At 44.1% G+C, this 26,135-nt stretch overlaps 1 protein-coding gene across 5 annotated transcripts in view; it reads left to right on the top strand.

Annotated features, from left to right (window-relative positions):
- EGFLAM (EGF like, fibronectin type III and laminin G domains) overlaps positions 1-19,880 on the top strand; it is a 238,561-nt gene extending 218,681 nt beyond the window's left edge. For all 5 annotated transcript variants that reach the window (XM_087759725.1, XM_087759726.1, XM_087759729.1 and 2 more), the window contains 9 exons: positions 190-433; positions 4,819-4,930; positions 6,508-6,624; positions 9,141-9,321; positions 13,894-13,972; positions 14,838-14,981; positions 16,973-17,056; positions 18,132-18,235; positions 18,779-19,880. In XM_087759725.1, coding sequence (XP_087615851.1) covers positions 190-433; positions 4,819-4,930; positions 6,508-6,624; positions 9,141-9,321; positions 13,894-13,972; positions 14,838-14,981; positions 16,973-17,056; positions 18,132-18,235; positions 18,779-18,933 — 1,220 coding nt within the window. In that variant the 3' untranslated portion in view covers positions 18,934-19,880. The remainder of the gene's footprint in view (positions 1-189; positions 434-4,818; positions 4,931-6,507; positions 6,625-9,140; positions 9,322-13,893; positions 13,973-14,837; positions 14,982-16,972; positions 17,057-18,131; positions 18,236-18,778) is intronic.
- Positions 19,881-26,135: the final 6,255 nt, after the last annotated feature.

Raw genomic sequence — 26,135 nt, forward strand, 5'->3', positions numbered from 1 at the left:
AGGAATTAAGGAGGGAAGTAGTGTTAGCTAGAATAAAAAAATATTTTTAATTTGGAAGACAAAATTTTTAGGTTGTTTTTCTTAACATTAGCTTTAAGTACCTAACAAAGGGAACTGACAATGGTTGGTAGAAGTCGCTCCCTTACCTTTGAGCCTCAAGTGACCTGCTTGTGTATTCTGGATTTCCAGCACTCACCTTGGCTATACCTCAGTTCAACGAGTCCTTAAGGTCATTTGCTAGCACACCCTGGCCCTTGGAACCACAGAATTACCTTTCGTTCATGGAGTTTGAGATGACATTTCGTCCAGATTTAGAGACTGGTGTCCTTTTGTACAGCTACGACACAGACAGCAAGGACTTCCTCTCCATTAACATGGTGGCTGGTTACGTGGAGTTCAGGTTCGACTGTGGCTCAGGAACGGCTGTTATCAGGTAAATAGCATTGCTTGTGTTTCCTTTCCAACAGTGCCATGGTGCTGATCGAGGAGAGGAGTGGGCTGGAAAGAGTAATAGCTTATAATGATGTATGGGAGCCTGTCAGTCTTGAGTGCCTACTTCTTCTAAGGAAACACAGAAACACTAGAACTGTATTCAAGGGGACAGGATTTTCTTCCTACATAAGTTTTTATTATCAATGTTACCATGTCATGCCACCATCTTACTGCAGATGTTACTTTTTTTTTTTGTATGGTATTACAGAAATTCTTGCCTCCATAACATTATACTATAGCTAATTAGGGAATCTATAAATGTTTTATGCATATACTTTCTAGCCACAGGATTGCACAATATTGGCACTTCTGTGAGCATCCTCCTCCCCGGTCTCCAGTTTCAGGCAGTAAGTACTGGGCTGGAGATGTCACAAGAAGATACACCTCCTGGTTCCCTTTTTCCTTGTAGTGCTGTTTTTTTGGGGATCTAAGGCTAATATCCAATTTACATAGCTTAAGCAGACTAAAAGATAAATATATGGTTTAGACGAGTCACCCAGGCTCCCAGACAAAGACAGACCTTCTGAGATTGATTCATTGCATCCTAAAATTAATGTTTAGGACACGAGCAATAAAATGCCTCAGAAAGGGCTGCACTCTTTCTCTCTCTCTATAACCGAGTGCCCCGTCTCTGGGCAGCTGTTCTCTGGGTTCTTACGAAAAGGCAACAGGCCGAACAGAGGCACTCAGTACCTTGGACGTAGTCCAAGAGGCTGCCAGTTTGACCAGGCTGACCTAATATTTAGAAATAATCTATATAAAGCTTATGCAAAATGCGTACACTGCCTGCAAGTCTTGTATACCATACGTTTCCTGTGGATGGACAACAAGAATTTTGGCTATGCTGTGATTAGGAGAAATGTACTGATTTTCCACTGAATGAGGACTCAAGCAAACAAACCCATTCAGATGACAAAGTGAGAGATGAAATTTCAAGGGAGCAAATGCAAAATAATGCACAACCCTGACAGTGCACAGCTGTGGCAATACAGTTAGTGTTGTCAGACAGAAAGATCCTGGAGACAAGATGGATAGTTCTGTGAAAATGAAAGCAACAGCTAACTGCTTAGAGAGGAATACAGAAATGGAAGTACAATGCAGAGAATTATTAGGAATGGAATAAGGAACAATGCCTCTGCAAAAATCCACAATGCACCCTGTCTTGAAAACTTGCTGCCATTCTGGTCACTAAGTAATTACCAAAATTAAAAAAGAAGAGTAGTGTTGATATCCAGGGGAAGGAAAGAAACAGCTTCCACAAACATAGCAGGACCCTTCAACCTGGAAAAGAAAGAGTTTGGTGGAAGTATGATAAAGGTTTTTAAATTGTGAATGAAATGGAGATAAGTAAGTAATGATTATTCTGTATTTTTTCAACATGGAAGAATTAGAAGGAGCCCAGTGAAACTGCAAACCAAAAAATAGAAAACAAAGAAAATAAGACTTTTTTTTTTTTCCAGACAGCACATAAATAAGTTGTGGAAACTAATTGTCACAGAATGTCACAGATGCCAGAACTATGAATAGGTTAAAAAAAAAAATCAGACAAATTGCAAGAAAGCTCCATTGAGGGAGATCAAACGCAATTGTACGGATGCAGCCTTGGACTCAGGAAATTGCTAAATGACAAGTTGCCAGAAGCTGGGAGGATATATCAAGAGAAGAATCACTTCATACTTTCCCTGTTCTTTTCTCTTGCTGAAACGCGGCAGAAATAGCTAATGTCGGAGACCTTTGCTCCAACCCAAAATGGCCCTTCTTACAACAGCCTTCAATCTTTCTCTGATTACAGCCTTCTAATTCTTATTACTGGCAACCATAAGACATTAAAGTAGACATCATTTTTTTTCCCCCCAAGAATATTGTAGTGCTTCAAAACACCTTGGACTAAAGTTTAACCAAGATGTAGGCTTGTAAAATGTGGCCAAAGCCACAAGCACATGTCTGGGAGTGGAAACTGCCCCTTTTTATTGGAAAGCAGAAGAGTGAGCAGGACACCAGCTAGCACCTGGCTCATGTGCACTGGGGAGAAAGAGTGTGGTGAGATAGCTGGGTAACGGGGGAGACTCACGAGACCAGCAGACTTTCTTGGAAGTTGTCAGGATCTCCTGTTCAGCTCCTTTTTCTAGATAACGTGTGCAACTCGCACCCTGTCATGAGCTCTGTAAGTGATTAAATAAGATAAATAGATTCCCTGTTTTTTGTGCCTGCTTAGCCAATATCCACCTAAAAGTCTGCCTTGATCTTCATCATACTGCTTCATGCCTACCTTTGTCTTAAACAGGGGAATAACTCTGGTCATCCTGACTATCTCTTTCATAGGATCAGGCTGTTAAATATTATAATATAATCAGAACACAATTATAATGTTTTTATAATTAAGGATGAGGCAAGCTCATTTAGGTATGTTAGCAGCAGCAGTAGGAAAGCTGATGGTGAAGCTTGGGTTTTGCCTGAAATGTCCTGGGATGGAAGCAGCACGGTGTGTGCAGGGGGCTTGGGAGGGAGCAGGGATGCCGAGCAGGCAGACGGATGCAGAAGCTGAGCTGTTTACCAGATGTCTCAGAGGAGAATTTGTTGTCCCGTGGGACTGGCCAGGCATTTTCAGGGTCAACATCTTAATCATTTGGTGTATTTTTTAAGGTTTGGTTTACACAAGGAAAAGTAATCCTTAACCCCACAGCCAGAAGAGCCAGAATTGTTCTAGTGCCTGCAGAAAGCGTTACCAAACTCATACTGGCTTCAAAAAGCCTCTGAATCCAAGAAATGGCTTGCAACTCTGAAGTGATGACTCTGCAAGGCTTAATCATCCCTAATTGTAATTACATCTAGCAGAGCAGGAGCGTTAGCATGCTGATGACCTAATCAGCAGAGGAAATAAAATGTATGTATTGCTACTTACTAGGTAGCCAAACTAATCTGGTTCCTTTATATGTATATATTGACTTCTTCAAGGTGAATAAATTCTGTTACCTATTGATTTACCCAAGGTAGTTAAACCCTAAATGCTACTACATAAGAAAAAGGATAAGTGAATGGCATTGCTTGATGATATTTTTTTATGGCTGTTCTTTGAACCAAGTGTCAAAGTAATATTGCCAGCATAGTCAAAATAGATGAAAATGGGCTTTGAGAAAATATGGAGGAGCAAAACAGATACAACAAAAAGAGTTCAGAGCTCATGTTGATTGTTCAGAAAAAAAAGAAAAAAATGAAATTGTTATTTTCACATTATCAAAATTATATGCCTTTTTTTAATCAGCATTTGAATCACTATTCACTCACTATTTCAAATATCAATTTTTTCAGTTCTTTCATTTTGAAATGTATCTTTTTTTCATTTTTAAATGTAAGTAGCCTGAAAATACAAAACATTATTTCACCCAAACCAATTTTGTATTTTTTCATTGAAAGCTAGAAAGTCTTCAGGTGTCCTAGATAACATGGTTTCTGATTTTTCCAGCTTGACCAGTGAATCAAACACAAGTTTTCATTGCTTCTGGAGGAAAGGCTGTAAGATAACATTTAGACATAAAATGCTTTAACCAGTGTAGTAAAATGACATTTGAAAACAAGATACAAAGTTCTGTAGAACTTGTAAAGGGGAATGTGGTTTTGCCCCCTTATACAGGCTGCTATTCATATTAGTGCTGAAGTAACAAAGATTTTAAGAACAGTTTTAAAATGCTTCCTTTGAGACTGGTGAATACTTTGCACAACTGGGAATTATTGTTCCTAGCCAGGATCTCATCACATCTTTAGGATCGTATTTTAGTTACTTCCCCTTAATGTACAGCAGCTGGGCTGCGTGTGTGTGTGTACGTGTGTGTGTGTGTAGATGTCACTGTAAAAGGCTGCATAAATAGAGCTGATAAGCCAACACAAAGTAGTTCTGTTTTAAACGAGGCCCGAAGAATGTGGGACTAGACTGACCATTAAGTGGGAAGCTTTATCTCCAGGCTTATGTCATTGTGAAATGAGGATGTACGCTGAGAAAAAAATTTGTCTTTATGCATTATAAATGACTGAGCAGAAAAATTAACTTGGAGGTAGATGAAATGCATGCTGATTATAGAAATGTTTTGTTTATAAATAAAAGTAGAACACTTGTTATTTGCTGTAGGAACATGGTCTTAATTTCCTTCGCTGATGGGGCTCAGAAATTACGTTACTTCCTGATAAGGAAAGAACCACAGTGATTTATTTTTATTTTTTATTTAGAAAATCATCCCAGAGGATGTGACTTTTTAAAACCACAACAATATTTGAAAATATCAGAAAGGCAAAAGCATAAAATACTTGAAAGTTTTCTTCCCCTTTAAACAGGAGTGAAGAACCTGTCAGTCTGGGTCAATGGCATGAGTTGCGAGTGTCTCGCACAGCGAAGAATGGTATCCTGCAAGTGGACAACCAAAAGCCAGTGGAAGGCACGGCAGAGGTGAGCATACCGCATGGCTTGTCATGAATACAGCCGTTAGACTATGAAATGATTGCATGGTAAACTACACAGGCTGCTCTCAGAGCTCTTGTAAGCTCAAAAAAGTATACACGTTAGACCAATATTTTCTTAAGCCCAAAACCAGAAATTTGCATATGAAGTCTTCCCTCTGAGGAGAGGGATCTTTGTAAAGGCAGCTGAAATCACAACCTTACCTCGTCTTGCCATCTAACTGGATTCACATTTTTGTGTTTTGTTCATACATGTTCTTGGTGTTCTTTCCTTGGTACTTACTGGTTGTGGCTAAGTCTGTTGAACCATGTGTGCACTATGAAATGCGTCATCTGGAGGATGATATTGAAAATTATGTGCACAAAGTCCTGTTTACCTCTCTCTGAATATTGTGCTGGAAAGGTATGCCAAAAGAGAATTGTTTCTTTGTCTTCTCCTTGCAAAAGTAATTTTCAGGACAGAGTAAAGGCTGGAATACTCAGACAGTCGGTGGCTTGCATTTTATTTTTCCCTCAACAAGAGGTCATAGTGAGTCAAGTTTGTAATAAGGTGAAATTTTGCCTGTACTGAGCAGAGTATTCACTCTAAACACTCAAATGCTTACACAGAGATACTTTTTTATCACAAGAACCTGAGGCTAGAACTGATTAGAAAATGTCTTTTATTGTTTGCTACTGGAAAGTGTGGCCAGAAAACCAGACTCCAGATCCTGTTAGCAGAAGAATCTGCAGGTTTTTCTGCAAACTGGAAAACTATTTAATGCTTAGACTTTTCTTGAAAAATGTAAATAAATCGAAATTCCAGTTGTCTGTCAAGAAACAGATTGAGTGGGAAACATTCAAACGGAGCAGTTGAGACTTCTTTAGATAGATGGGTCAAGATGAAGACTCCCATTTTTTTTTTTCTCTAAGTGCTGCAGTGCAGCTGCAGAAGGAGGTTGGCTGGGAGCTGCCAACAAAGAAATCACAGGAGCTTCTTCAGGACTGGAATTACAGAGTTATCCTGTCCTTAGCTGTTAAACAGCTTTCAGTTCACGCCAGGACCCTGACTAGTCCCATCAGGTATCCTGAGCAACTGCTTCTGGTAACTAATGCAAACTCAATGTTTCTTTCATTTAGCCCCGTAACTTGCTATGGATTATCTTTTTAGATGTTGGAAATGTTAACTGAGTCTCTGTTGCATGGACTTTGCTCTGATTTTAACTTTATGAACCTCATTCTGGTTCCAGATTTACATCAATGTACCTCAAGTCATTGCAAATAGAGCTAGATGTGCAGTCAGAAATCACAATGAGTCAGTCTCCTTTCTTTCTTTCTTCCTTTAGTATTCCTTCCTCCCTTCCATTTTGAAATGCTTGAGATTTTTCAGCTGGTTTTCATTAGGATGAAGCACAGTCAGTAGAGAGTGTCCTACAGTGGTTTCCTTGAGAGAATTGTACAATGAAATGCAATTAACAGAAGTAAAGAGGCATTAAAGTAAGCTATAACATATAATGTAGGCTAATCTGAAGATACAAGCATGGTTCCAGCTACTCTAATAAAATGTTATTCTTATGTTTCTTGCAGGGGGCTTTCACACAGATTAAGTGCAGCTCTGAAATATTTATTGGTGGAGTCCCTAGTTATGATTCTGTGAAGAAGAATTCTGGGATCCTCAGACCCTTCAGTGGGAGCATCCAGAAGGTATGTGCCCAGAGAAACACACTGGAGGCATTTATTTCCATCTCATCCAGTACACACTTTAGGTGGAAACCTGCCCTTATACCACTGGCAATATTCAAAATAATCCAAGATTTCACCTCAGGAGCCCATCACAAAGTGCTTCTTAAACACATATTTGACAGTGAAAAGTCATTCTGACCTTAATAGCCAGTAAGTATTACCAGTGCCAGTCTCCTTATTAATTTCCATACTGTACTAATAAGTGAGCAGAAGCCATACGGGATTGAGTTCAGAACGATGCACAAAGCTATGCCAAGAGTCCTTAGAGTGCCCTGTAGTATCATATATGAATAAATTAATGGAAAAAAATCTTCAAATTCTTCAATGTATGCACACTGAGCCAGCTAAATGTCTGATGTAATTAACAAAGCAATGAGTGAAAAAGGAGGTGCAAATTAAAGTGGATCCCAGTCCAGCTAGCATATTCTTATACCACACAGCATTTGCGTGCCTCACTGCCTTCCCCTCTTATGATTTTATATGGGGCACATGAATGGAGGAGATCTTTTTCATTATTGGCAGTCATTAGGAATGATATTCTAGTGGGGTCAGCTGTGCGTGGGTGCAGTTCTCTTCTGGAGAATAAATCTGTAAATTCATAATAAGTCCTAATAAGTAATCAAAAGAGAGTTCAAACTGAACTAACATTTGCACTCCCTAGGCATGCTTAAAATAATTTGGGTAGAGCTGAAAGTTTGGGCCTGAATCCTCAGAGTTCTAAATGAGTGAGTTGTTGCATCGGATTTACTTAACAAATAAAAAACTCTAATAGTGCATCTCATAACAATTAATCAAGGGCAGAAAGATAATTGCAATTCAGTGTAAATGGTTTCATCACTTTGTCCAGCATTTTTCACTATCTTTGTCAGCTGTCTAGCAGAAAACATGAAGTTCAAGAAAAATGGGTGAGTGTGTAATAGTGTTGGGAACAGGTCAGTCACGCGGACATTATTGGAAAGGTGGGCTTGACTAAATGCAGTGCATTGTGGAGTGCAAGATAGGGAGCCTAGGAGCAATTAATATAGGTCACACTTACAAGATGAGGGTTTGTACCCTAGAGTACAGAGATACTGATAAGGATTGGGAAATGCTGAGTTTGAGACCTTACTTCTGTGATGTAGTTAGGAAGGTGGATTTGCCTTCTCAGAGGCCTGAATGGGATGTCAAAGAAGAGTATTGCCTCCCTTTTGAGCAGTGCGAGACTATTAGTTGACTGCTGTGCTTACGCGTAGTAGGATTTTGGAGAATTGTATAGAAATAAAGCTACAAACGTCACCAAGTACTGGAAAACATGCTGTGTGTAGGAAGACCTAAGATCTCAATCTATTTAGTTTACTCAAATAAGGTTAAGAAGTGACTTTATTGTGGTCTGCTAGTTCCTACGTGACGTGAGATTTCTTTGAGTACCTGGCTCTGAAATGATGCAGAAAGAGGCACAATGAGGAACAATGGCTGGAAGCTGAAGATAAGTTTAAGCCCAGAAATAGAAGACACATTTTTAAGAGTGGGGGCTTGCTAACCTGTGGAAAAATACAGTCAGAAGTTAGAAAGAAGCTGAAAAGGCAGTGGAGTCTTCACTGGTGCATCTTTATGACAGGACTGGATGTTTTTCTGCTGTTGAAGTTTAGTGCTGTTTCAAACAGAGTATATATGCTTGATGCAACCCGTTCTCCCAGTAGGACCCCACTAAGATGTGTAGTCTGAGTTATGCAGGAGCCAGAGTAACTATTACCACTTCTGGCCTTAGAGTCTATTTGTGAAAATGGACTTCTTATTTTGATGTAGCTAGGATCAGAAGCTGTACCAATATGTAATCTCTCTGCCAAGATACCAGCTGAGATTATACAAATGTCAGTTTATGTTGGAAAACATATGTTGCTGACACATTGGAAAAATCCCAACATTTAACAATTCTCTTCAGTTTATATACAAACAGTTTTGTGAAGTCATTAATTATGTTTTTCATCCATCTTAACTCTAGGTTCTTTCAGGCAAGATGAGATACTAGAAGGCAATAGAAAATGTGAAAAGCAAGCTCTTCTGCTTAGTATTTCTGTTGTCAACACTCATCTCCTGGGGGGGTTCCTGATTTCAGAAACGCTTTTCCTCAGCAGTGCTCATCTAATTTTACCGTCCTAGCTCACGGCTCAGCTACAAAGCATTGCACCAGTGTTCAGACAAAAGACTGGTGAATCCCACACAGCTTTACCCCATATGGGGGTTGCCTAAGGCTGTGTCACAAAAGACAAAAGAAATTCATCTCCAGTGGGTCAGGGTGAGCAACAGAATGAGTTGGACCTGTGCAACTGGAAAACACACGTTACAAGAAATAGGTTTTTGGCCAAGTTTTGAGGGTTACATTTCTCTGAAGTCTTCTAGAGAAGTGTTCTGACTAGCAGTACAATACTGGGAATTTGGAAGTTTTTAACATGTGTTTTCCTCTTTTTCTTTTCTTTTTTTTTTTTTTAAACACATAGATTGTCTTGAATGACCGGACGATCGACGTGAAACAGGATTTCACTTTTGGAATCAACCTAGCGAATGCTGCCCACCCCTGTGTGAGCTCACCATGTGCAAATGGAGGCACCTGCATTCCCAGGAAGGACAGCTATGAATGTGACTGTCCCCTGGGCTTCGATGGGCAACATTGCCAAAAAGGTAACGATGGCTGCATTTCAATCCAGTGATCCAGAATTGGTCACAAAAATAAGAGAGATTTAGCACTACAACTGCCTTTGTACACGTTGCTTGAAATAGAAACCCTGGAGGCCAGAGCTCCCTTTTCATCCATGCACATTCCATGTACCCAGGGAAGAATTTGTTTTGTTATTTGGAACATGGTAACTGTTACCCCAGCACAAAGCTGTGATCCATAGATAGCAGCCTGGTATCTGGTTGCTTGTGGTGGCCAACACTGAACACTTCATACACCTCCCTAATTATGCAGTGCTATACAAAGGGGGAATTCCTGCTGACATCCTCCAGCCAGTGATTGTGTTACGTCCTGAAGCATGAGCATTAATAACCGTTGTAATTTTATCCTCCTTAGGGCTCACAACAAAAACTGTTCTCATATACAGAAAGGTCCAGTCCTTTTTTAGTCACTGACTACTCTGATGGTAATTTCACCATCTGCACAAACCCCACCTTGGTATGGCAATGGAGATCACCAAGGAGAAGAACCTGCCCGGATGCACATTACTCTTCTTTCCTCAGACCCACTGTAATAGTTCAAACCTTAGATTCAGGGAAGTGTTCAGAGTGCATGGAAAGCGTTAAAAAAATGTGCTTTGTGTTATTCCACTAGATGGAGATGTTTCCTTTCTGTCAGGCTTGATCTTGAAAAATTCCTAAGGGAAGGTTTTGTAATGTAACAGCAAACTAGGTTCAGAATTGCTGAATGACATTATTGTCGTCACCCATTCCTTAATTCCTCACAGGCACAATCTTCAAAGTTAAAAGTAGTGGTTTTGGTTAAATTGTGATGAATAGATTGGCCTTTTCTTCCAAACAAGACAGTATCTTAGAACAAAAACGTTTTATTAAAATACAATGCAAGAAACCCCTTTGCTTACGTTGCTGTGGTCTAACTAATAGCTGGAGCAACGTCATTTAGCCCGGCTTCTCTGTGGGGAGGAGGGAGAATTGCGATTTTTGGCTTTCTAGTTATGTGCAGGGTGTAAACTCCTGACTTCAAGATGGTATCTGCAGCAGTACTGAGGTCTCCAGAGGGAGTCAAGGCAAGTGAATGCTTTGCAGCTCGGGTGTGTGACTGCCTGCCCATTCAGCAAGCTCCTGTGCATTGCTAGGGCCACAGCTCCTCACTGCTCCTCTCTGCTGACCTGTGCTAAGCCCCGAGAACAGTGTGCCGAGCTGCCCGCTGCTGCTCCTGCCTCGTGGCACCGGCAGTGCTGCCGCTCGGCTGGCATGCCACCGCTCTCCTCCCTGTTGTAACCTGAATGGGTGCCCAGGCTTCCAGAGACAGTCTGAAGTGCCTTGTGCCTTTGGCTTAGGCTGGATCCTGGGTGTTGCTTCCAATGTGAATCCAGCCTTAATTCATTTTTAAGAGTGTCCAAAAGCATGTGTCACCTGTCTTCTCTTCCTGCTGCCTGCAGCTGCAGTTCAGGTGCCTCTCAACCCTCCTGCCCTTGTGCAGCCTCAGCTGCCACTGATAATCCAAGTTTTTGCTGATGGGTGTGCAGAGAGCATGGAGGTCCCTCCTGAACCTCAGTCCACGACAGCTAGATGAACCTGGAGCAGATTTCTCAAAATAATCCTACCTGGGTCTTTTCAGTAGGGTGTAGACATGGCTAAGGCAGGATGCATGTGTGTCTCCGCTTCTATTTCAGAACAGGGTTTTGCTTAGTGCACTCAGCTGGTATGTGAGAGGCTGAAGGTGCAGTCTCCATCCTCCTTGCTGGTGGGCTGCTGTAACCCCATGCTCTGAAAAAGCAAAGTGCTTGTGAGGGGCTACGCCTCATTTTCTGAAGTTATACATTGCACTTACTTAAAAAATTTAACTTAAATAATGCTGGTATGAGTTATCTAGGATATTGATTCATATTTCAATGGATCATTGGCTGAGGATTCAATAGAGTTTCTGCTGGCATTGCTGGGTTTTATATCTTCTGTCCAAGCTGCGGGAAGCATAAAAGGTATTTTTATGCTTAATTGTGAGATGGAGTGGAACAGCTCACTTGCTTTCCCCTGGTTAGAGCTGATCCCTGGGTAAACCATGGTGAGTCACGGGAATTTGAAAACTGGGACTAGCAGAGGGGTTTGGTGCTGGTCCTACCTGTCTGCACCTTTGTGTGTTTTGAGCAGGCAAATATAAATACTTGGGGCAAAACAATAATAAGAGAGTGCTACTTTCATAGGTAATTATAGTTGTTTATGCAAATGGGAAGCGAGGATCACACATTTGCAGAAAGGTGGGCATGAAACTGGATGAAGGGAGATTTTTATGCTATAGAAAAGTAAAATGAGAATGTTCTTGTTTTGTTTTGTGCTGACTCACTGCAGAGTGTGGAAGTTACTGCCTAAACAGTAAGTACTGCAAATGATGTGAAAGCTGCTCTGTCATTGTGCGTCTGTGTCTGCTCTAGCAAGCTGGATACTGGATTTCCATTAAGCCTGGCAAGCTTCTGTCAATAAGCCAAAATATTTTCTGGGGTTATATAGTACTTCCTTAAACCTCGTCCTGTTGATATTTCAAACTGCATCCAGAGCACCTGCCAAGTGCAGAGCGGTGGCTGTAGAGCTGGTCCCTGTATTCACAAAGCAGCGGGGCCAGGCAGCCAGCTGAGTGCTTTGTAGGGGTAGGTGCTGCTTCAGGCTGCCCTGCAGTTCAGAGCTCACTCCCGCTTGTCATGAGAGCTTTGGTGCCTCTCTGCCAAATCGTGATGAGCAGAGAGTGAAGGTGTTTAGTCCTAGATCTCCTTACTGGCCCTATTCACTTCCAGTTGCAAAGATCCTGCATGCATCAAGGGTGCCGCTAAAATTTACTTGGTTTCCTAGGGTCAAATTGAGTGCAGCAAGTGAAGAGCATACGGAAGACCAAGCAGAGATAAATGCCCATCAAGCTCCATAGGGCAAATCAGAGTGCTAGAGCAAGGGCAAGGGCTGCTGCATGGCATGGGCACCCTCCCCTGCTGAAGGCAAGAGCTGCGGGGTTCTAGTGCCGGTGTGGGATGTGATGGGGGAAGAAGGGCTCCTTTCACGCACTGCTGCCATCCGCCGTGGTCAGAGACTGTCCAGTGCAGAAAGCGAGGAATGTCTGGCCGAGTGTAACACATATTTTGCAATCTTCCAGTGACACTGGCAGGCTGCAGGCCGTGGACCGCCTGTGGTGGTTTCTTTAGACACATTAGGCAGCTTTCCTGATTTCACTATGGATGAACACAGGCGTTTGTCACTATATAAAGTTTTCAGTCTTGGCACTTAGAGCTAGATTTCATTTTGCTGTTGTTGGCTGCCAGACTACACAATTGTTGCATATCTGTGTTACAGTGAGCTCTTAAAGCCCAGCCAGCCTCTGCATTGCGTAAAGAACGCAAGCATCCATGCCCTGAAAAGGTTGACATTTATATAGATGGGATTAGCTGTGGGTTGAAGGGATTAGTTCTCAGGAAGAAAATAGGATGAAGGCAGCTATCTTAAGGAATTTATAAAACTGGCTTATATTAATGCAGCAGTCAGTTATGACAGATCAGCAGCAATGTGTAAGATGTTCAGTCAAAAGAAAATCTGTTCAGGCCAGTGGTCATAGCCTACCAAAGGCTGTGTATCAAGGATGTTCAGTGATTTATACCACATACCTGAGTTATTTTGCCAAAGTCTTCTCCATGGGCAGCAGTACACCAGCTGCAGGTCTGGTTGCAATGCGTGCTGCCATCCCTGCAGCTGTACCAGGGGCTGTCCCTAGAGAAATGGGAGATGCTGTGTGTGGGACACCCATGAGCTCTGAGCAAAACACCCTCCAAGGCAGCACTGCAGCATGTTGAATGCACGTGCCAAGAGGCTTTGCAGCCTCTGTCATACAGCCTTTAGTGTAGTCTCAGTTGCTTTCAATACACCTAAAGTGATTGAGCGCACCCTGTATGTCCTCCCCAGAGATAGCCTCCCCTGACACTGCATCCCAGAGGCGAGCCCTAGCGGGCAGCAGCTGCTCTGTACAAAGTCACATACACAAAAAGAGAAAATGGGGAGCTTACAGGTTGCCTGTGCTGCCTCCCAGCCTCGCTTTGCAGGGGTGAGATGTCCCAGTGCGTGGTCTGCATATGGTGCTCCATTAAGAGCTGGGGAGGAGTTTCTGAGACTAAGAACAAAGGGTAGTTAATGCATAAGCTTTGGCAGGAGGGTGGCTTGAACCAAACGGAGAATCAGGGAATGTGGAAACAGGGATAAAAATAAAATTTGCAATGTTTTCCCGATGCTTCATGTTTTCCTGCAGTAAGGTTTATGGTGGAGTAATACACTAGGCCCATGACAGGAAGGGTGCAAGTAGAGGGACTGTCAGCAGTTTAAACTACCTTAACTACTGCCCCTACATTTAGGTACGAACTGGCAGTGCCTTTCTGCAAACCAGTGTGAGTGGAGCTCAGTTCTGTGCCACAGGCAGGTACCTGCCAATGCAGGAGTGAATCAATAAAACAATCTTGTCTCTTTTTTTCCTTCCATTTCCATGTCAGTTAACTGACAGTCATCTTCTTTTTTTAATTTATTTTTCAGCCATTACAGAAGCAATTGAAATTCCACAATTTATTGGTCGCAGTTACCTCATATATGATAATCCAGATATCCTGAAAAGGTAATGTGTCTCCTGTGAACATAAATACTCTGTTAGTTAACCATTGACTAGGATAGGAGCCTCATGTGGGAGGATGTTGTATATTTAATTCTTTTAATCTGTATTTGCCACATTTCTAAATTTCAGGAAGAAAATACATTTTTCTATGCATATGGTTATGGCTCAGTTCGTTATAATATCTGAGCATCTTGCAACCTGTAGAGAAGTGGCATGCACGGCATATGTCTGGCACGGAGAAGGACTGGTATGCGCTTTCTGAGAACAAAGAATGGACATACAGAGCCTGTATCTGTAAAGAGACTAAGGATTTTAACTCCTGCTTTAGCCGAAAATTTAGGTCCTCAAACTTTTTTTGGCTGCTCCGTACCCTAAATTCCACCAAATTGTGGGTTGTTTCAACAAATTCCTCCATCTGCCTGTATTTCAGCACTGGCTAGCGGAGGCTTCACTAATGTCCTCACCTGCAGCTCGGTACCTACCAGGACTTTCTGATTTGCCCTTCTTATGCTTCTTCCACTGGCTTCTGAGGGCACCAGATCTCCTGGACGTTCTCAAAATCTGCTTATTGGACTGGATTTCACACTAGGCTTGGGGAGAAAAAGGATTTTCACTAATTTGTGTGGAGTAACCCAGTAGCTATTGACTTTGGGATTCTGGAGGGACAAGTTCAATTCCCCCACTCCAAAATGCTGGAAACGGGGACGTGAACCGGAGTCCCTCACACATCAGCATGTAGGTGAGTTGCAAGACAGTAACCCACAAGACCAGCAGAGAAGAAATACTGCATCATCTTTTATGTTTTTTTTGAAAGAAGACTGTCCCAGTTCAATTTTTTACTATTATTTCCTTCTTCTACATTAAACAGGGTATCAGGATCAAGAACGAATGTGTTCATGAGGTTTAAAACCACAATGAAGGAAGGTCTTTTGATGTGGAGGGGAGACAGTCCCATGCGACCTAACAGCGATTTCATTTCTCTAGGCCTTCAAGAAGGAGCATTAATATTCAGGTAAACTTTCTCTCCCTTATTTGTGTTGCACACAGTACACTCAGGGCTTGAAGGAATTGCCACAACATATCCAGCGCACTTGTCCTTTGGTATAGTGTGAGACAATTACATCCTCAAGGTTTTGTTCTGTCATGGGTCCTGTTGTTGTTGGGGAAAAGATGTGAGTTGAAGAGGTAATGTGCTGCAAGCTTTGCATCATTCCCCCTCCCTCCCTTACAATTTTTAAAACATCAGTTTTTTAATGTGATTTTCTAAAAGTCACCTTACGAGGGTATGAGTACTGTCAGTAACTCCCCCTATGCCTCTTGAAGCACTTGCCATCTCAGTTAAGCAGGGCAGGTGTAGGGTTTGCAGAGAGAGCAGGGGTCAAGGAAAAACCCTGCTGATGCCCGTGCTCACTGCAGGCTTCATTCTTCACTGGAGACTGCACATGGGAGCAGGGCTCCCACCTTCTCGAATGCAAACCCAGCTGTCACCAGGCTTTGTTACTGCCACCATCCACAGAACCACTTATTTAAGAAACAAATAATATTACTGTCAAAAAGCTGAAATTGGGGAGTGTTGGGAAATGTTGGGCTGAACTCATGTGCTCTCTCCAGATTCGCTTTCTCCCTTGCAAACCGTTAGGCAGACTCTGTGCAACTTTTTGCATGGTGCTTTTTTGGGAGTCCTGCCTTTTGAAAGCCCTGTCTAGCCTCATGATCCCCTTTTCAGTTGTGTAAGACAAATATTGAAACAGCAAACTACAAATGCCATCATTATTATGGATTGTTGTGAGACACTGTTGATTAAATGACAAAGATTTTGTTAATCATTTAAGCTATTTTGAAGCTATCTTTTACTTGACTTACATGGTTGTTGTTTGCTACCATGGATGCATAGACAAATTGCATATTTCTATTTAAATTATTTTCTTTTAAGCTTTTTTTGTGTGATTTTTTTGTGGTTAACTTTGCAAAAACTCTTAGTTTGCTCATTGTTTTATAAACAAGGAACTGACTCTGCAGAAATGGTGCATTTTTAAAATATCTTTGGGAGAGCCTGTCTTTCCAAGATGTGTGGTAGTAAGTGGCCAGTCTATTCTGTCTGTTTTCTAGGCACAGTGCATTTTTATTAGGGTTGTTGCTGTCCCCGACATGGAGATACACAAAGGTTTTAGACCAAAACTGCTTCAATTTTATTGAAATACCATCCACGTGCATGTAGGAGGGTGAAAAATTGAGATCCCAAATTAAAACTCTCATAAACAAGGCCTTCAGCCTGTACCAAGCTAGAGAGATTAAAGACAACATCATCACTTCTTCAAAAAAGGCTGAACCTGGAATTAAGCTGATGTCCAGGGTTAGGTACTTGAGAACAGCATGTTAAGTCGTGAGCTGCCCAGAGCAAAATGGTTGTCCTAAATTTGACTCCTCCTGGAGGTTTAAGTGACTCAAACAAACATCTCCTTTTATCCAGGATGCAGATACCAGTGTAGGAACTTCATGATTATCTCTGTGCTTATTATTAGGCTTCATCCTTTCTAATGTAACAGATCTCAACCTTCCCTATAATTCAGATGATTTGTAGATCTGTTATATGTCACATGCTTATTTGCACTTGTCATAATTTATTTATTAACCATGTTTGCAACCTCCCACTGCTCTCCCTCATTAGGCCAAAGGTCACTGACTTTCATGACCTCCTGTTTCGGCCAGGAGCTGCCATGCAGAGGCCCCTTTCTTGCTCCCGTGTGATGGTGGTGATGGTACCCACTCTGACCTGGGCAGGAGGGAGTTTTGCCTGTTGCTCCATGAGCCTGACTTTGCTAAATAAGTGCATTGCTGCTGGGCTTCTAAGGGACTCCACCAGTCCCCCCAGAATCTGAGCCATAAGGGGAGCTCTGGGGGTTAAGCAGGTGGGGCACAGAGTAAGGACATCTGAGCAATTTGGCCGGCAGCTGGTCTTTGCAAGTGAGGCAGTAACATTTTAATTTTTTTTTTTAATTGTAGCTACAATTTGGGCAGTGGCATTGCTTCCATCATGGTGAATGGCTCTTTCAGCGATGGCCGGTGGCACAGAGTCAAGGCTGTTCGGTAAGTGGCCACGCTTCATCTGGGAGGCATTTTGGAGCCACCCTGCCATTAAAGGTGCTGGCTGGCGTGTCTGGATGCTGGTCGGGTGTGAATCACTGTGGCTCTGTGCTCTCACATCGCTTAGGAGTTGAACTGTTAGCAACTTAGCTGTTTCAGGATGATGTACACAAAGATTATTGTATTAGAGGTGACAGTGCCAACTCAGCGCAGGTCAAGGCAGGCTGCCAAAGTCACGCAGGCTATTCTGGGGCTGTGACAGACATTCTGTTAAACCCATACCATTTGGGTTAAGAGTATTTTTCTTTAACGTCTGCATTTTGAAACTCCCTAGTGAGCATTTTGCGGGCTGGCACAAGCACCGGAGCACGGACAGTGTGTGCCTACTTTTTCTATTTGGAGGAGGTGCAGACATCTTGCAGTGTATATATAACTCATATTTATAACTCATTACCTCATGGGAGGCAAGTGCGGCCAGTAGGGAAAGCACACATCCCTCTCTTCATGAGGTGTTGGTTCCCTGGAAATCACGGGCTGACATTAGCACAACTTGTTACCAAATTCAGTGAGAATAGGAGCCCACCAAGTAGCTCTTCTGCCAATGCAGTTATTGACTATATATAAAACGGAAGTGGCCTAAAGGCTCTAGTAAGAAACGCAACTGCTTATAATTATGTTTTACTTTAGCTTGCCTATTTCTTCCCTTCTATTGAAGCTTCTGCTGTTTACTTTTTATATTGCATCTGATTTTTAACAACATGTCAGAACCTGTCCATCCTCCCCTCTCCCCCAGCTGTGCAACATACTTTCCCACTTTTTTCTGCTCTGCAAATGTGTCCCACACCCTTTGCAGGTCTCTGACATTCTTAGTCCCTGGAAAAAAAACCACCCTGGAGGGTCTGGGTTGCCGTAGCACACCGCGGCCTGGGGGGCTCCCCAACATCAGTCCCAAGCCTTCACCGTGAACCCTGCCAAGCACTGAGTCACCCTGGTCTCCTGGCGAGGGCGAGATGCTGCTGCTCCTCCTCCCACCTGGTTGTAGGCTGGATGCATGAGAGCAGTTTGTTTTTCGTTTCAGGGATGGACAGTCTGGCAAAGTAACCGTGGACGATTACGGTGCCAGGACTGGTAAATCCCCTGGGAAGATGAGGCAGTTAAACATCAATGGAGATCTCTATGTAGGTGAGTGCTCACTGTTCACATTCAGGACCCAGATGCATTATTGTGTTTGCAGGGTCAGCTGCAAGGCAGGGCATTCCAGCTCCGTCCATCTCAAGGTGAAGGCTTCACATGGCAGCCTCTGGTCCTCCACAGCCTGGTTTTTGTGGGGAGGCCTCTCTGGGTGGGATGGGGGGACTGGTATGAGAAGGGACCAGCACCGTGGTGTGCACTGTGGTACCCCAGCAGGTGCATAGAGAAACAGCAAGCGGCAGCTGCAAACCCTGCACCTTAGTGGGAATCTGGGCACAACCTTATTCAGCTCTTATTGGTGCTACAATTTCTGCAATAAATAATTAGCATCCTAGTTTACTATCTCCTGCTTATCCCCTCTGTACTTTCAAGTGCTTAAAAGCTGTATTTAAAAAACCACAGAGCAACCTGTAAATTAAAATTCACCTCTGAGGTGCACTAGGAAGGCTAATGGTATTGGTGGGCAAGCAGTCTGACAGGTAGGAGCAGGCGCCCATGTCGGTGAAGAATTTCTCATCGCTGCCTTTCCCCCAGGTGGCATGAAGGAAATAGCCCTGCACACGAACAGGCAGTACATGCGGGGCCTGGTGGGCTGCATCTCCCACCTCACGCTTTCAACCGATTACCACATCTCACTGGTGGAGGATGCCGCCGATGGGAAGAACATTAACACGTGTGGGACCAAGTGACAAGAGAGGAATCCCGGTGATGAGGACTCGTCGTGTGCTTGCGTGTGTGGCTGAGCGTGAGCTGGCTGCCACAGCCCTCTACGGCTGGCCCACGTTCGCCATCTGGGAAGGTGACAGAGCCAAAAGGACACCCCCCACCCCCCCCCCCCCAAAAAAAAAGAACATTTTTCCCTCTCCTTTCCTCTGCTGACCAAACCGAACTGAGTATTTTATGTAGGAACTGTCCCCTCTACCCATTAAGTGTTTAGTGAATGCTAAAGGTTGTGTGTCAGTGCAAACGGCAAAGAAATGTGTGGTGTTATGAGTAGCTCAGTGTTGTGGTCCTTAGGTTACCTTTTGTAATACCAGAGAAAGCAGTCTTGAAACACCTGCATTCATCTCACCCTGCAGTTGTACAATGACTGCGCTGTTCAACAAAATACACGATCAGGCAGTGTATCTATGCATTCAAATGCATGTCCTGGAACAAGCAGTTCTCCTTACCACTTTCTGATTTAGCTAAATTATGTTGCATCCTGTGTAAATAACAGCTCCAGTGACTGGTTTCAAAATGTTGTTGTTTGTTGAGGAGGAAAGTTCTTAAAGTCTACTTTTTTTATTACAAGCCACAAAATCAATGAACCAATTTTGTAGAAGTAATTTTATACTTGTATATTTTTTATAGCAGCAGCAGACTTGCTTACATGTATAACTTTTAACATTTAGGTGTACTATACAATTAGCTCTTTGCACACTTTCCTAAAAATAGCAAAGTGACCTGTGGTTTAAATTTGTTATACAGGGAGCTTAACGCCTGTATTATACAGTTTTGATGGGGATATTTGTGAGTTATGACCAGCTTTAAATCTGACTCTTTTTGTTTTGTAAATTTTGACAGTTTAAAATTGTACATTATGAAGCTTTCCTGGCTTAAACAGATTAAAAGATTAGGAAAAAAAAAGAGCAAATGCTTGCTACTGTGGTATTATAAATCACTTTTTTTTTTTTTTTTCTTCTGAAAAATGAGAAAAGGGATGTGCAAGGAACCTTGGTGGGTCACGGTCCACTTAAAATAAAATGTTTTCTAGGCACTGGACCAACACTTATGCAACCTTGATTGCCAAACTGTAATTTAAGCAGGCAACCAGAGTGCTGTTGAGACACTAAGGAAATGATCCAGAATTTCATAGTTTGGAGATTTTTCTTCCTTAACTCTTTGTTTGAAGCGGATTAGTGAGCCATCGGGGGGAGCAGGGAGACCCACTGTGCAGCGGGGCGCCCCGTGGCTCGCCACGTGCCAGCAGTGGGAGAAGCACAAACTTCCTCAGCGGCACAGGCTCCTCTGAATGCCTATGAGTTAAAAGGAGCTTATGTGGCAAAAGCAATGGAGATCAGGAGGTTTCTGCTGCATTTTTACTGTGCCCAGGGTGCTTCCAGCTCCGTGGGAGCTAAAACACGTTCCCAAGGCTCATTCCACCTACAGCTGACTGCGAGCAGATGCAGGCTCGAGAGGAAAAAATAATAGCTGCTACTAGATAATGGGACATGCAAAATAACTGTCAGGGAGACCCCAGCCCTTCTTCTGTATGTTGAAAGGGATATATTGATCACTTACCTTAAAGATCCTGTGCTCCTTGTAGACATGGCAGTGGTGGTCAAAAACAAATATTGAGACTTGTTAGAAATGGAAAGGAACAGAGAAATACATGGTGGTGCCAGCATGTAACATGTGCACCTGTGCTCTGTCCCCTGTACAAATCGCACTTCAGAAAAACTAACCATAGAAGACATGGGCAGCTTGCAGAGTAGCTGGATACACACATGGCACTCATTCCAGGAGAGGCACAGTTTTGTTTCTCTTGGGGAGCCCCATGGGGAGGGAGAAACCTGTGCATGGTTGGGAAAAAGCAGGATAAAGTATATGATCAAGATGTAGCTTTGAAATGAAAGTAAATGGAATTTGATGCCATGGGGTGTAAAGGGGAAATGTGCAGTTTGAAAAAGGGTAAAAACTAAAACCTCTGGAGGCTGAAGGTCTTGCTAGCTGCTCACTGCAGCAGCCTTGCAGTGATGGCCAGACACAGCCGGCACTCGGGTTGCATCTCAGCCACCAGCTGCTGGAGAGGAAAGAGTCACGTTTTATGTGCTTGGAGGGGGTTCCCAAATGTTAGTGACCTGTCCTGACCTGGTGCAGGGTTGGGAGGTCTGGCCGGCTGTACCCTGAGTCCTGGGGACTTGCCATGCCGCAGGCGATGGGGGACAATGCTGGTCCAGAAACAGCATTAGCCTCTGCTCTGTCACATGTGCCTCACTTTTCCCATCCTTTCCTTTCTGTCGCAGGGTTTGGAGAGTGTTTCCAAGAAAAACATCTGGCAGGAGAGGTCTCTATTTTAAGATAATTTGCTGCAGAATAACAGGCATTTTGGTACAAGGCTATACTTCTCCAGAACAAAAGCTGCTCTTTGAAATCCAGGGTAGGGGGGGAGTGGGTAGGAAATACCTCCATTGTTGTGGAAAAGAAAGAGCTACAAAAGGCAGCTCCCCAAATGTGCGTTTCCAACTGTGCATATCACCGCGTGGGAGTTCAGAGCTGGCAGCACCACCCTGCTGTGGCGCAGACTGAGTACGGGTGGCCCAGCTGCATGGTGCCAGCTGGGGGGAACAGCAAAGGTGCTCTGGGGTTTGAGTCTTTTGAAGAAAAAAAAAAGTCCTTTCTGCATTCTTTTAAAGATAGTCTGACAAGTTGCCGAAAAGGGAAGCATCCTGCACCTACATCTCCAGTCTCCCTGGTGAAGCTCAGGGCTGGGTTAGAGGCAGGGGTTTCCACTCCAGGGGCTGAGGAGGAAAAAGGTGCCAGAAACACAGGAACATCTGACCAGATGTGGGGCTCGGCCACCCCCCAATGCTGGCCGAGGGAAGGAGAGGGGAAAGATGGATGGTGCATGGTGGAGTGCTTAGTCATTTTCCCAGGAACCGGCCTGGATGTGCTTACTGTCTCTGAGGCTGTTTATTAATCATGTTATTTATTTTCATAGAATCATAGAATACCAGGTTGGAAGGGACCTCAAGGATCATCTGGTCCAACCTTTCTAGCACAATCTAGAGAAGATGGCCCAGCACCACATCCAGCTGAGCCTTAAACGTGTTCTGCATAGTGGAGTCAACCACTTCCCTGGGGAGATTATTCCAATGATTGACTGTTCTCATTGTGAAAAGTTTACCTCTCATGTCCAATCAGAATCTCCCTGGGAGTAACTTGTATCCATTAACCCTTGTCCTCACCATGTGACTCCTTGTAAAAAGGGAGTCTCTGTCTTCTTTGTAGCTCCCCTTTCAGTACTGGTACATGGTGATGAGATCACCTCTAAGCCTCCTTTTCTCAAGGCTGAACAAACCCAGGTCTCTCAGCCTATCCTCATACGGCAGGCTTCCCAGACCCTTGATCATCTTGGTGGCCCTTCTCTGCACCCTCTCCAGCCTGTCCAAATCTTTTTTGTATAGCGGGGACCAGAGCTGTACACAGCATTCCAGGTGTGGCCTGACAAGCACCGAGTAGAGTGGGATAATGACTTCTTTATCTCTGCTGGTGATGCCCTTGTTGATGCAACCCAGCATCCTATTGGCCTTCTTGGCCACAGCAGCACACTGTTCACTCATGTTGAGCTTCCTGTCCACCAGGACCCCCAGGTCCCTTTCCATGGAGCTGCTCTCCAGCCAGCTGGATCCCAGTCTGAGCTGCACTCCTGGACTATAGAATCATAGAATCATTAAGGTTGGAAAAGACCCTTAAGATCATCGAGTCCAACCATTAACCTATCACTGCCAAGTCCATCACTATACCATGTCCTAGAGCACCATGTCTACCCTTCTTTTAAATACCTCCAGGGATGGAGATTCAACCACTTCCCTGGGCAGCCTGTTCCAGTGCCTGACTACCCTTTCAGTGAAAATGTTTTTCTTAATATCCAACCTAAACTTCCCCTGGCACAGCTTGAGGCCGTTTCCTCTCGTCCTATCACTTGTTACTAGGGAGAAGAGACCGACCCCCCCACCTCACTACAACCTCCTTTCAGGTAGTTGTACAGAGCAATAAGGTCTCCCCTCAGCCTCCTCTTCTCCAGGCTAAACAACCCCAGCTCCCTCAGCCGCTCCTCGCAAGACTTGTTCTCTAGACCCTTCACCAACTTCGTTGCCCTTCTCTGGACATGCTCCAGCACCTCGATGTCCTTCTTGTAGTGAGGGGCCCAAAACTGAACACAGTATTCGAGGTGTGGCCTCACCAGTGCTGAATACAGGGGCACTAGCACCTCTCTGGTGTTTTCCCAGGCGCAAGACCTTACACTTGTCCTTGTTAAACTTCATCAGGTTCTTGTTAGCCCACTCTTCCAGCCTATCCAGATCTTCCTGCAGGGTGGCTCTCCCTTCCAGAGTGACTACTTCCCCACTCAGTTTGGTGTCATCTGCAAACTTCATCAGGCTACGCTTGATCCTGTTATCCAGATCACTTATGAAGATACTGAATAGCGTTGGGCCCAGTATCGATCCTTGGGGGACCCAACTTGTGATGGGTTGCCAGTTTGAAAAAGAGCTATTTACCACCACCCTTTGGGTGTGGCCCGTCAGCCAATTCCTCACCCACTGCACAGACCACTTGTCCAGGCCATAATGCATCAGTTTCTCCAGGAGGAGGCCATGGGGAACTGTGTCGAAAGCCTTGGAGATGTCCAAGTAGACAATGTAGACAATGTCTACTTGGGCCATATTACTCTGGCCGTATTGCTTAGGCCGTATCATATGCTTGGCACTACCCTGGTGCTGCAGGATGAACTCATGCCCATTGACAGAGCTGTGTCCTTTTGCCACAGGTATCTGTGCAAACCAGCAATGCAGCCCAGGTGCTTGTGCCTCTCTGCAATTCCTAAAATTGCAGTCCTTAGCTTTCTTCCAGATTTTCCACATTTATCCTAAAAGACAAGACTTATCAATGGTCCTATGATAGGCAAATTCTTGCTGCACTGGTGTGCCCTGGGTGATCAAAGGTGAGGGGCCAGCTCTTTTCTGTCCCAGTTGTCCCAGCCTGGCCCCAGGGAGAAAAGACATCCCCCTCCACTTTCTAGGCTGAACAGCCCCCAGCCTTGGATGGGCCAAGTCAGGCTTTGTGCTGGGCACTGGCAGTCAGGCAGAGCTGCTCCCTGCCTGCCCTGCACCCTCCCCAGGGCACAGCCTGTCTTGCTGCTCTCCACCACTCCTCCACCTCCCTGGGGACCAGCTGCTTGGGAATCAGCAGTTGGATTTACTCAGGTCATCCTAAAGCAAAATAAGGGGCGGGGGGAGAAAAAAGAAAAAAGAAGAAAAAGAAAAAAGCAAGCAAAAAAGAGACATCAAGGGGAACTAAAGCCAGACAAGACTTATCAATGGTCCTGTGATAGGCAAATTCTTGCTGCACTGGTGTGCCCTGGGTGGTCAAAGGTGAGGGGCCAGCTCTTTTCTGTCCCAGTTGTCCCAGCCTGGCCCCAGGGAGAAAAGAGGTGAAGAGGAGGGGCCTGCTGGGGATGGGGAGCTGCCCATTGCACCTGGCGCATTAGCCTGCCACAGATGCCCGTTAAAGTTATTATTTCATCAACCAGGCTTTGCTTTTGAGGAAGCATTTTCATTCTGTTGATAAAGCAAAATAAGCTGGGTGGGAAATGCATTGACCCAGCTCTGCATTTGCAGCTCCCTCTGTGGCAGCACCACCCCTTAAAGGGCAAAACCTCTTCATTTTAAAGGATTAGATAACATGCAGCCATCATTTACTCATGGAGAGCAGCGGCCACATCCTATCAGCCAGATGTGTCTTGTTATCAGCATTTTATTTCTTGGGGGGGGGTGGTGGTGGTGTGTAAGCACACAGTGGGGTTTTCTCTTCTCCACAGCAACACCTTGCTCTGATGTCTGAGCCAGGGGCATCGCCTGCTCTGGCAAGCACACCCCTCCCTCCCACTCTGTTTTTCCACGGGTTTGAGTCACTGCGGGCACCCCCAGTCCCCTCATCAGGTGGGGATGTGTCCCTGCCCCTGTGCTTGGGCCTCTCGCACATGAGTAACAGCCTGGCGCCAGCACCTGTGGTTGCCACAGCTCTTTGAGGGCCTGGCTTTCCACCCTCAGGGACACAACCTGACCGTCTGTGAGTGCCCTCTTCCCAAACCCCTGTGACAGAGACTGCCTGGCAGCGCTGCGACCGACTGCCCTTATTTCTCTCGAATATCCGTTCAGTGTCAAAGCAATTTTCTTTGTTTATTGTGCACAGGACAAAGACAACGTTGTTCCTCTCCCCCCATTTCTTTTATAAGCTTCCCTCAGTCTTCCTTTCTAGGAAAACAATGGTGCTGGTTCTTTCAACCCTGTCCCCACAGGTTGTGTTTTCCAGCACCGTACATTACCGTGATGTATGGGGACAGTGTGGAAGAAACGGGGCTGCTGAGCACAGACACCCCACATTCAGGCTCACAAACCAGCTGCTTTCCAACCTTTTTTTGTTTGTTTTGCAGGTGCTTAAATAGTTTCTAGTGGCAATAGCAGCAGTGTACATCATCACTTTTTGTGGACACAGTCAAATTTTCCTCAATTTTCCTGTTTTTTGATGACACTAGAGAGGCAATATTTAATATTTTCTTTACAATTTCTCTTGCTTCCATTTTTTTTTTCCTTGCTACAGCTTTTAATGTTGGTGTCAGCAAAGCAGAATTCAAAAATGAAATTGCCAATTTTAGGCAGTTTTCATTTGAACTTCTGATTGCTCTTACCGAAACCCAGGGTTTTTTTAAGCACTAACAAATGCCTCAAACACAGGGACTCTGTAACCTTTATTTATGTGTTGAGAATAACTTTTTGTGGTTGCAAATGCGGAGAAATGCTGGATGCTAATGCTACAGCCAGTGCCGTGTTAGGAGCAGCCAGCGTTGACAGAACAAGGAGTCAAGCAGAAGATAAGGATGCGTGCTGGAGCAGGGCCAGGAAACACAGACTGTTCAATTCCGTCTCCCCACGCTTGTCCTGATGGTGAAAAATGGGGCAGTCCACGTGCTCCTTCATTACCCAACCTTCGAACTCAGTTGCTGTGATTTTTTTATGTATTTTCTTTGAATGGCTACATGACGCTACATGAAACTCAGACTCTGTGATTTTAATTACTTTGTAGAAGTGTCTATATTTGTAGTTTCCAGGTACCTCATAAATGCACC

The sequence above is a fragment of the Nipponia nippon genome, unplaced genomic scaffold (genome assembly GCF_047370975.1).
Source record: "Nipponia nippon isolate SJK-2023a ecotype South Korea unplaced genomic scaffold, ASM4737097v1 scaffold_20, whole genome shotgun sequence".
NCBI classification, from domain to species: Eukaryota; Metazoa; Chordata; class Aves; order Pelecaniformes; family Threskiornithidae; genus Nipponia; species Nipponia nippon.